Genomic DNA, 12139 nt, shown 5'->3' on the forward strand with positions numbered 1-12139 from the left:
CAGCCCCTGCTGCTGGAGGCTGGTGTGGAAGGGCGGTACATGACGATGGTTCTAGGTAAAGACGACCGGCTCTGATCACGAACCCTCGCACCCTACGCCTGATTGGGTATTTATTCGAATTGACAGGCGGCCTTCTCGTTGTCTTGTCCACTGGTCACTAATTGACAACGATGACGGCTGACCTTGTCCAGTCTGTCGTTGGTCTGTGACTCATTAGGCCCAGGGCTCTAATCCTCTCTCTACATATACTGAATGTCAGTAATGATAATGAAATAGATAGATAGATAGCACGTTATTATCTCTCAGAAGTTTCCTTCGGGGAAATGTAGGTAATCAGACAGTAATTAATTAATTAAATTAATTGTCTTAATTAGACAGTAATTGAAAAGCAGCAGGAGAGCCAACAGTCACAGACTCATCGTGGTGGAACTTTCATTGGTATTTTCTCTTCAAAAAAAAAAAAAATCTAATAACATATTGATATCTATTAAAGTTATTCTCAGACCAAAGCCAAGAAAAAAAACAACGTTTGTAAAACAATAACAATAAAAAAAAAAGGTTTGTTTGACAGAACCATTTTCATTGACAGCTTAATGTCTGTAACGTAAACATCACGTCAGGTGACATTTCACTCTCGGCGTCAGTGGTTGTGACACCTGAGCGAGTTACCGTTCTTTATCTGTGAGTGATTTACGGCTCCCATTACTGTAAACTGAAGGACTCCAACCCTGCAATCAACTCCATTAAGTCATTGTGAAACCGACACCGTGAGCTTTTATATGAACGTCATTTAGGAGAGGCCGGGATCCATTTATAGCCGTGGAATGTGTGAATGAATCATTTCTTTAACAAAACCTGAATGACTGTTAAAGGTGTAAAGGTTTTTCTCTGTCACACAAAACAACCCTATAATTTAGTCATCATAAAAATATTAAAAAAATTCACACGTTTAATTCTGTCTGTCGCAAACCTTCAAATTAATAATGTCGTATCCTCTACCTCCTTTTTGAGGAATTTTAAAGGCTATAGAGCATATTGACAAGAGTAATTAACCTCGAAAAAAACAACTTTTGCTTTGTGGTTCATAATGAGGCCTCTATTGAGAATTGCTTTCCTTAATTTTACCACTGGACCAGTACATTATCTCCAAAATGTCTTTTGTGGTTCAAAAAGGAAGATGTTCCTCAAAGATGTTTAATTTGTGACCACTATAATGACACACAAATGCACTTTCCACAATCCCAAAAAAGCTCTACCTTTGACTCAGGGATCGTCACCTCAGTCATGTCCTCCTGAGATTTTTTAGCTCGACTTCCGTTCGTGCAAAAAAAATAAAAATCTCGAGGCTTCAAGCAGCGGCATGTGTGTGTAAACACAGTTAGCGTCGCACTCATATGGTCTATATTTACTCGGCGTAACTGAGTTTACGTGTGATGTCATGGCATGAGCCCAAAATGGCCTTCACATGGTTTCCCTTAGAGGCGTCCGTCCCTTTGAGACGTTTTTTCTTTAGGAATTCTAACAAACTACAGGCTCAGAGTGGATGAAAGAAGTAGTTAAGTATCACAGATTGAACAATTCATGCCGCACCACGGTTGGTTCTCCCACCAGATGTTTGTCATGTGAAGGAGAATAATGTGATTGTGGCGTTCTGCCCTAACAGTCTGCACTCTATATTCCCATTTTCTCTGAACTGTAATGGAAGTAACCGAGAGGCTCTGGAATGAAGACGGATACTGCGCCCCGGGAGTATTACTTAAAGTATTACTTAGAGTGAATTTCCCTGAGCTTTAATGCAGATTCTCAGATGGTCGATTCCTCCTGCAGTTGGTAGTTTTGACATAGTGTCGATGTCATTTGTCCTGCTGCTGTTGTTGTGTGGGGGACACTTACACTTTGTCCTGGTCGGGGCATTTTGTTGTTGGGTTTTTGGAGAGTTGGGATAAGGATTAGGGTTAGACATATTTGTAATTCACGTTATGGTTAAGGTTAGGGAATGAATGACTTGAGTGTGTGTGTGTTGACTGCAGGAGAAGACAGAATGTGTGTTCTACAGCTGGTGATAAGATCCCTCATGATGGAACCTCACAGCTGCAGCAGAGAGAAATGTGATGGAGGGGCCGACTGTGTCCCCCATTTTTATCTTTCTCAAATATCCCACCTGTCTGTCTGTCTGTCTGTCTGTCTGTCTGTCTGTCTGTCTGTCTGTCTGTCTCTCTGTCTGTCTGACTGTCTTTATTTCTGTGTTTTTGCTGGTCTTTTTTCCATTCCATTTTTAGCCAAGGCTCCAACCAAGTTGCCCAAACACAAACATTTGTTTCTAACCTCTCTCTCTCTTTCTCTCTCTCTCTTTCTGGTAGTATTCCGTTGTATTTGGAATTTGCCAGAACACGAGCAGATGTTTTATTTGAAAGCAGCAACCAGCCAACTTGATTAGTTCTTTATTTTTTTCTGTAAACAATTACACAAGAGGTCAATCAATCCAAATGTACCCTGAAAATAATCATCCAAACATCACAGACGCACTGTCTGAACATGGGTTCAAACTGGTGACCATCAATGTTGTCAAACAGTGACACCAACCACATCCACCCAGTGATGGACAGTGGCTACATGTTTTATTTATTATCATCTGCATGGTTGGAGCCGTGCGATAGTTTGACAGAGACTGTGGTTTAATGAGAGAAACGCCAAATGACACAGAATTCTGCTTCGTTGTAATGACAAATCCACGGGGCGTCTTTAAATGTCACGCTCCAGGCCTCAGATCTGGTGGTTGTTGACTCGACACGTGCGCCTCCACATGAACACCCATGGTGTCGTGGCATGTTCCAATTAACCAGACCTGACCATGTGTGGAGGATGAGCTGGGGAACTGGTTACCTCTCAGCAACAGACTGTCGCAGTCTGATGATGTCGGGGAAACATCAACCTGGTAGTTTGGCAACAAAGAGGAAAACGCACAACCGGAAAAGTTCACCCCATATCTAGTAATCATTGTTTTGGCACTTTGGTCAGCAGTCACCTTGGAATAAAGAATAAAACCGAGTTTTAATCAAGAGTTTAAAGTTGTTATCGAAGCCTTAGTGAAGCTGTGAGTGGGGGGGGGAGTCGGCCTCAGAACCGTCAGCACCTGTGAGATCATCTGGCCTCACAGAAACTCAGAAACGGGGAGTATGTGCGTGCGATTGTCAAGGTATCGAAGCCTTAGTGAAGCTGTGAGTGGGGGGGGGAGTCGGCCTCAGAACCGTCAGCACCTGTGAGATCATCTGGCCTCACAGAAATGGGGAGTATGTGCGTGCGATTGTCAAGGTCTCACAGGAACCGGAGAACAGATAATGAGCAGCGTTTCCCATCAGTGACGAGAACACACCAGGTCTGACCGGACGTTAGAGGGGTTTTCCACCGACTGTGAGAGTTTTAGTACAAGACAAATGGTGGATAATAGTATTAATAGTAGTAGTATAATAGTAGTAGTACTAGTAGTAGTCGTCATATGCTTATCTTACACTTGCGTTGTTCAAACACATCATTTGTGCCATAGTGTTAGTTTTTTCTAGCGATGGCTCGATTCGATACTCAGGATTTTCATCGGTCTGATATTGGTCAAAAATTCAGGACCAAACATTGGGAAAAAAAACCTAAAAAACAACAACAATAGCCAGATCCGATATCTACGCAAAACCCAGGACCAAACATTGGAAAAAAAACTAAAAAACAACAACAATAGCCAGATCCGATATCTACGCACAAATGCTAACTTTGAACTTTTACCGCCGCAAAGGCAGCCCAACATGGGTTCAGTTATGTAAACAGGAGAAACAACTGAGTCCTAGAGTTAATTAGAACTTTGTTTAAGTCAGATCAGTACACAACAAATGTGGGTCTGGTGGTAGAATAAACAGAAAACTCATTTTTACTTTTACCGTTAAGTTTCTTAGCGTAGCGCTACCTTTGTCAAACTGCTGTCTCTCTCTTTCGCAGCTGTCGGTCCAGTGCTTGGTCTTTTGTTCATCCCTCTGATTGGCTCAGCAAGTGACCAATGCAACAGCAGTTACGGCAGAAGGAGACCGTTCATCTGGCTGCTGTCTGTGGGAATCCTTTTAGCACTTTTCATCATTCCCCATGCAGATTTCCTGGCCACTCATCTTTTCTGGGGCGGCCGGACACTTGAGGTAAAAGATGAGTTTGACTTTTTCAAAGTACAGAAGGCAGATGAAATGAAATGGTCTCCCACCTCAGATGTGACTGTTTTTTTTTTTCACCCCACAGATCGGCATCCTCATCTCTGGGGTGATCCTGCTGGATTTTTGTGGACAAGTCTGCTTCACACCACTGGAGGCACTGTTGTCTGACCTGTACCGGGACGAGGACGACTGCAGCCAAGTCTTTGCGTGGTTTTCCTTCATGGTCAGCCTGGGAGGATGTATCGGATATTTGTTGCCGTCACTGGACTGGAGCCACAGCTTCCTCTCTAACTACGTCGGAGGTCAAGCAGAAAGCCTTTTCTTCGTCCTCATCCTCATTTTTATCTTCACTTTACTTACAACCATGAAGGTGTCCAAGGAGACCTCGTGTGCAACCAGTAAGTTGCCCGTATCTGGATCCCTGTTAGAGCCCAGCGCTGGGGTCGTGGAGGTCAGCCGCTGTTACATGCCGCGCTCGTGCTTCAGCGTGCTGAAGTGTAAGCTGAGGATGTGGAAGTCGACCTCCCTGGTGTGCTTGTTGAGAACATGCTGGTCCATGACTCCGGCCATCTACAGGAGTTACCGTCACGTCCCGCAGGTGATGAAGCAGCTGTGTGCCGCTCAGCTCTGCAGCTGGATCGCCGTCATGTCTTTTGTGCTTTTCTTCACCGAATTCATGGGAGAAGGCCTGTACGAGGGCGTACCCAGCGCTTTACCAGGAAGTGCCTCCAAACTGAAATATGAACAAGGTCAGGTTTTCTTCTACTATTACCCCCCCACTGCAAACGTATCCTTCTAAAATGTCAGGAGAGGATTGTGGATGTGACGTCGTGTTTTATCAAATTACCATTGAAGCTTCTCAGCAGCTGATTTAGAGTCCGTCCCACACACACACACACACACACACGTAAACTCTCAGGTTGTGACAGCAGGTGAACCTGTTTCTCTGCGTGCCTTCATGTTTTTTCGTGCAGTATTAGCTCCTGCCAAGTCATAGTTCAAATGTGTGGACGCTTGCACTCAAATTTCACTTTAGAAATATTTTGAAAAATCTGCCACACATATAGATTATTTGTCGACCTCTTTTTAAGAGTTGTTTTAAAATATATCTTATGGTCTGATTTTTTTTTTTTTTTTTTTTTCCACGGGTTTTGCAAACTGAGCTCCACAGCTTTGCCTTCCATGAGTAACACGATCCATATACACACTTAACTGAGTCAGTGCTTTGCTGCTGAACTCGTGACCCGTCATGTTCACCCAAAAACAAGCCGAGACACTGAGCTGATCACAGGCTGACACCAACAGTCCGTCTGTTTTAGGTAAAAGCAAAACCAAGTCAAACATCGGAATTATGAAAAATGAGGTGTTTTTGAAAACCACCATAAACCACTTCCTTAAAATATAAAAGGTTGACTAGCATCAAGTTCTTCAAGTTTATGAAAAACTTGATGTTTTGGTTGCGTGAAAAAAAGAAGAAGCCTGAACCAAAGGCCCGGTCCTCTTAGAAAAGTGCGGCTCTCGACTCACCGCTCACTCCGTCCGTTCTTCTTCCAGGTATCCGAATGGGCAGCCTGGGCCTGTTCATGCAGTGTGCTACCTCAACAATCTTTTCCCTGATCATGAGTCATTTGGTTCGTCACTTCGGCTCACGAACGGTCTACGTGAGCAGCATGGTCTGCTTCACGCTCTCCGCTTTGGTCATCTGTCTGTCCAGGAGTGTGTTTCTGACGATTGTGATGACATCACTCACTGGCTTTGCATATGCCATGCTGCAGACTCTGCCTTACACACTCACCTGCCATTACCATGCAAAGAAAGAGGTGAGTACTCATTTTAGGTTTTCTCCTTCAAACAATAACCAGCTGCCTGTTACTGTAGCCTAAGTCAGTGATTCCCAACCAAAACTATTTTTAATTATTTATTGAAAATAATATTTATTTTGTTCGTCTGTGCGTGACAGGCAGAGCAATTAAATCCTCACCACTAGGTGGCAGCAGATGGCTACAAAAAACAAGAAAATCTGTTGAAACTGAAGATTTTGGCGTGTCTTTCTTCAATTCCTGTGAGTAAAGCAGCGTTGTGTTCAACAAAATGAGTAAATTAGGAGTAAAGTATTTCTACTCTTATAGTTTCATGTATATTTATGTATTTTATATTTTTATATATTTTTACCGTTTTTATTTCATGTTTTCCTGTTTATGTTGCTGTAGGGGTTTTTACCGATGATATATATTAATTTTTTTTCTTTTTTCAAAATATTATCTATTTTTCTCTACACTTACAAACAAAAGCGAGAATATTTTTAAAGTAGGAAACCCTGAGACATGTATGTCTATATACATATTTTATTTTATATATTTTTATATTAGAATGTAGGTGAATGTTTTTCTTTTCCTTGTTTCAGGTCTTTATGCCAAAGAGAAAAGTTGACGTTAAGCATAAAAAGGGAATAAAAACCAAGAGAGACCCTTTAATTGTCGCAGATATAGACGAGGAGGAAGGACTGATCCACAAGACGGGGGATCCCTACGGACACAACTTCATAAACCAGAACGGGTCGTCTCATAACGGCGGCGCCTCGGAGCAGGAAGAGGCAGAGGTGGGGTTCGAGAAACGCGGCGTGGGTTTAGACTTTGCCCTCTTAGACAGCACCTTCCTCCTCTCTCAGGTTATCCCCTCTCTCTTCATGGGCACCGTCGTTCAGCTGGCACACTCCGTCACTGCCTACATCACCTGTTCTGCCATCTTCGGTGCCCTCGCCATCTACCTGGCCAGTCGGGTTGTCTTTGACCAAAAAGACCTCAAGTGCTGAGACTGAAGCAGGAGACGTGTCGTGCGGAGGAACGGAGGAGCGGAGGGAGCACAGAATCATTCAGGTTAAGGTTACGCCCAACAATGCACTACTGTTCCCACAATGCCTTGATGAACTTGATGAGCTCTTCAACGAATGAGGAGAGAAAGTGGCCAACGTCAGAATATTTTTGAGCCCAGCAGGTTTTTTTTTTTTATTTCACGGCCTTGTTCTCAAGTATTTCTTTTTGTTTTATAGGTAAACAACAACATTCAAACACTTAGGGTTCGACAGACGACCTCTGCCCAATGCTCTGTTGTCCGTTGATATTAATACGTAAAGTCAAACCGTCTGTTGTCCATCGTTGATATTAATACGTAAAGTCAAACCTGTGAATGCCAGCCTGTTCAACACCAACTGTCCCTAAAGGACATCCAGTGTAAAAACTCTGGAATTAATTCTCAATATTTATGTTGTGTTGTCTTTTAACAGCTTTCTTTTTTTTTGTTTTCAACAGAATCTGCAGCTTTTTACATTTTTACTTCTAATCATAATCTGTTCCACAGATTAGCTGCTTTGCTACTTTCCCATCTTTTGCTGTCATCACCTCAGCTCTACCTTCTTTTCTGTGTTGGACCTTGGGTCAAACTGAGCTCAAACCCTAAGCTTTAGAACAGGGAGGAAAAAAAAATTCTATCACAACTTATTGTGAATCTGACAGAGCCCCCAAGTGGTGAATGTGTGTCACAAATAGCTTTTTTCTTTTTTGTCTCCAGTTCATGAGCGCCTGTTACTTATAATCTAATTTGTTCATCAACAAAATACTTCCTTAAGTATAACCTGTGTTCCCTTCATATACAGTGAACAAGGATGAGTCTGAGACAATACTGAGTATACAGCCTGGGAGTACTACAGCGTTAGTATTTGACAAAAGTGTGAGTTTGACCAAATATTATGTTTACTTTACTACTGGCCCATTACTACAGTATCCAGTTTTTTCAGGAAGAGAATTTTTTTTATCATAAATTGTTTTTTTTTATTAATTGTTATTTTATTTTTTTCTCCTACAACTATTCTCAAATGACTATTTTCCCCAAATATATGACATCATATAATTTTCACCTTTTTCCAGAACGCTACAGTGTGACTCTGTAATTCACATTTTAGTAGTTTTCATCTATCATTCGTTTAAAAAGTTCTTCTCAGCAACATTCAGAGCTTCACCAGCAAATTGGATCAGTCTACTTTTTTAAAATTTTTTTTTCAGTTCAGTTTTTTGTTTCTCAGTTTTTCGTTGTTTCATTTTAGTGGAGTAAAAAAATGCGTCTGGATCTCCTCCGTCTGTTTCCCACCGTGTGTCAGTGCTTCTGATGAGGTCAGTTATCTCAGGTGTCGCTGGTCATCATTGTATCACTTTCCCCTCTGCTTAAATATAGATGGTGTATTGACTTACCAGAAGACAATCATTGACAGACACATGGTTTTTACCATCTCCTGACTCATTAGCGACGTCACAGGCCGTTTTCAACCAGTGAAGCTCAGCGGCTGAAAAAAACAAAAAAAACCTAACATAAATCACAACATGTCCATCAAAGACGGAGACTTGTCCGAGGTGTTTGCCCACAACCACAACAGTAGACTGTTTCACTGTGCTTTTCCACTCTTATTGTGCCTAAATTATTATTACAAGAGCGCCGTAACATGAACTGGTCACATACCTCTGTTCCCTGTTAGTAGGCAGTGATTGGATACTGGAATTAATAATCATACGGGGGATACTGGGCTCAAGGCTACACTGGTGTTTGTGTTTGGTGGCATTCTCTGAATTATTTTATTTTTCCTCATGGTCACGGAGGAAGTAGAAACAACCAGCATTGGTCAGGTGAGAAGGTGTGCAGAGTAGGCCTCGACTGAGGGCAAACGTGAGGATTATTGTTCTTTATGACAAAGTTCTTCAGAACTCTCTTTACTGGTGTTTGTGACTGATGTAGAAATGCAATGGGTTCAAAACCACTAGCTTCAATACAAAGGTTCAAGTCCCCTGAAAGGACCCTGCTCTGGAGTGTGACCCTTATCTTGACACTACTGCTATTTTTATTTTATGTTTTTTTTTTTCATAAAAATGCACAGGAATATATTACCTAGCAGTAGTTGAAATGTCAGGAGGGGGGGGGGGTTATTTTTCAAGTGCCTGTACATTAATTTTTTTGTAATATTTTTGTATATATGTATTATTTATTATGTTTTTATTTCCAAAAAAAAAGAACATATTAAACTGTTGCCCTCGTTGACATCTTTTGACAGGTGTGTAGGTGGAGGCTGTTTCTGTGAAAATCAAAAAGAGAAGATAAATTATTTGTATAGATGTGATGTAGAGTAAGGCTCTATTTTAACACTAGCCCTGGTTTGTTCTGTCCCGTCGGTGACGTCACGGAGCTTTTCCGCTGTCGTCTGCTCTCAGTGTGTGTCACACATAGACTGTGCATGAGGAAAGGTCGTGGCCGTGAGTCAAGAACAGGAAAAAGAGCATAAGTTTGTTTAAGCTTGTTTTGTTACTTCATGTGAATGAATGTCGGTCACTAAATTTATCTGTTCTTCGGTGGAACATAATGCCAGTTTTGTTGATAAAAAACATATATGTTTATATGTATATATATATATATATATGTTTATATGTATATATATATGTATATGTATATATACATATATATATATGTTTATATGTATATATATATGTATATGTATATATACATATATATATATGTTTATATGTATATATATATATATATGTTTATATGTATATATATATATGTATATATATGTGTATATGTATATATATATGTATATATATATATATGTTTATATGTATATATATATGTATATGTATATATACATATATATATATGTTTATATGTATATATATATATGTATATATATATATATATATATATTTATATGTATATGGATATATATGTTATATTTATATAGATGTATGTATGAGTGTATTTAAGAGTCAGTGAAACAACAGCTGTCACCAGTGATTGACAGCCGTCCTGTCTGTCCCTCAGCACGAGGATGAAGTTGACGTTGACTGATGCTGTGTTCTGTCTGCGTTTGCATTGGGTTTTTTTTTTTTTCCGTCATTTTCATACCGTTGCAGCACTTTTGGAATCCTTTTCTCTACACGTCTACGCCCATTCCTTATGCAGTGTCTATGGTATCGTGTCATTATCATTTTTTTTTAACCAGCAGATAACTGGGTTGTTAACTGGTTAGGTTTTCTGGTGCTGTTGCCAACAACAACAACAAAAAACTGTCATTCTGCTCTGTGATTTAACCAATTGTTTTGTCTTAATTTGTCAAATTCTTTAACAGATGATCCTCTCACTCTGCTCATCTCATATGGTGGAGATTTCGTCATTGCTGTAGAACTCATGTCGTCTTTAATTTGAAGACCAGACGGCATGTTCTGGTCTGAATAATCAGGTTTACATCTTCAACCATAATGAAAAAAAGGTTGTATTTTCCATTGTCTCTCATCATACTGTTTATTTATGCAGTTGCCAAATAGACTTTTATACAAATTTAAAGAAACTGCATTTTTCAAGAAATAAAAAGTCTGGTCTTTGTATTTTACTTTGGTAGTTTTGATCACCCTCAGAAACTCTGTTTGTTCTTAAAAGTTTCCAAAAGTATTCAGTGATGCTTTGATTGGAGCAGGAAAATTTTTTTTTTTTTTTAGGTAAAACATACAGCAATTTGCACTAAAAACATGTTTAAACATTTCAGATTTTCTTATAAAGTAAATGTTGACATGTCATGATCCATAGAACAACTCTGGAGTGATCTGAAGACCAAAGTTTAGACCTAGCATAAAGGATTTTTTTTTACAGAGAACGATGGTTGGAATATTTCAGGAAACTTGTTCAAAACGACTTAAATTTGTTAAGTTTTGTGAAGAAAAAAAAAGATTGTACCTGTGAGCACTAGTAAATAATGTAATGTAATGTAACGTTAGCCTTTCATCAGGAAACGTGTTGAAATGAAACCTGTGAGTTCATGCAGGATTCGTCACTTCTCGTGGTGTTTTCAGAAACGCTATGGCAATGGTGCCATCCTTTGGAAGTCCTGGGGAAATGGTGTGTGCAGGAGAGGGTGCTGGTGCGCAGCTGCATTGATACTCCCCCCCCCCCGCCACCCCGCCCCCGCCCCGATTACATGGAAAATGCTGTCATGTTGCAGCGACATGGCATCCCAACTATGTGTGCCATTTCGTGACCGCCCTCTCCACTTTGAGCCCCACAAATTTTCCTAAATCCACTCAACACATACTCCAGAAAACACTTTATCAGAACACTCCGTGGGCAGAGACACTGTTGCGCCCCTGCTCAAGGGCATGTCAGCAGAGGTCGCGGGGTCTTGAACCCTGATCTCTGTCTCTGCGGGCTGAGGACGCGTCGCGTCGCAGCAGAGCAGCAGGAAAACACTGCTTTTAGGATGGAAAGTTGTTGAAGGGCGCAGCAGAACGGCGGCCCACTTGTCTCCGGTGACAAGTGGGCCTGTTTTTACACCTTCCTTCTAAATAAGGAAGCTGCCTGACAGACATATGACCAGCACAGGCCCAATTTGGGAGTAGCATGAGTGTCCCGTCGCGTCCTACGGCGGATGAACGCCACCAATAAGCTTTCTCCCCCCTGCAGTCCGGCAGTGACAAGAGGCCGGTCCTCAGTGCTCTCCACGGGCTGGGTATTTTCCCTGCTGTCAGCACCCTCCATCTACACAGTGTGTTATCCCAGTGCCGGAGTCAGCATGATGTCACGGGCTGGGATGCGACATCCCTGGCAAAACTGAAGCAGGGTTTTTGGGGGCGATCGCTGTAGGATTTTCTCCTGAACCCACCCGACCAAGAGAAAGAGAGATAGGGAGGAAATTGAGAGAGAGGGGGAGTGTGTGTGTGTCTGCGTGACAGAGGGAGAGAGAGAGAGAGAGAGAGGGAGGGAGAGAGAGAGGCGCGGAGGACCTGATAAACATGGTAATCACCACCACCACCATCACCATCACCTCCAGCTCTGCCGCGCACTCTCCCGTCTCCTCTCCTCCTGCGCACCGGGGCTTGCGTTTCATGCCAGAAGCCCTGATCTGCGCTCCAAAAATAACCCGC

The 12139-nt window shown here is 41.6% G+C and overlaps 1 protein-coding gene across 1 annotated transcript; it reads left to right on the top strand.

Moving 5' to 3' along the window:
- Window positions 1-7321, top strand: LOC103379570 (solute carrier family 45 member 3; the record flags this gene model as incomplete). Its single annotated transcript, XM_017032786.2, has 5 exons — window positions 1-55; window positions 3985-4175; window positions 4273-4936; window positions 5742-6007; window positions 6592-7321. Coding segments are annotated over 5 exons (1584 nt in total), but the record flags the coding sequence as incomplete, so codon positions are not given.
- Window positions 7322-12139: the final 4818 nt, after the last annotated feature.

This window comes from Cynoglossus semilaevis, chromosome 6, assembly GCF_000523025.1.
Source record: "Cynoglossus semilaevis isolate Cse_v1.0 chromosome 6, Cse_v1.0, whole genome shotgun sequence".
Classification (NCBI taxonomy): Eukaryota; Metazoa; Chordata; class Actinopteri; order Pleuronectiformes; family Cynoglossidae; genus Cynoglossus; species Cynoglossus semilaevis.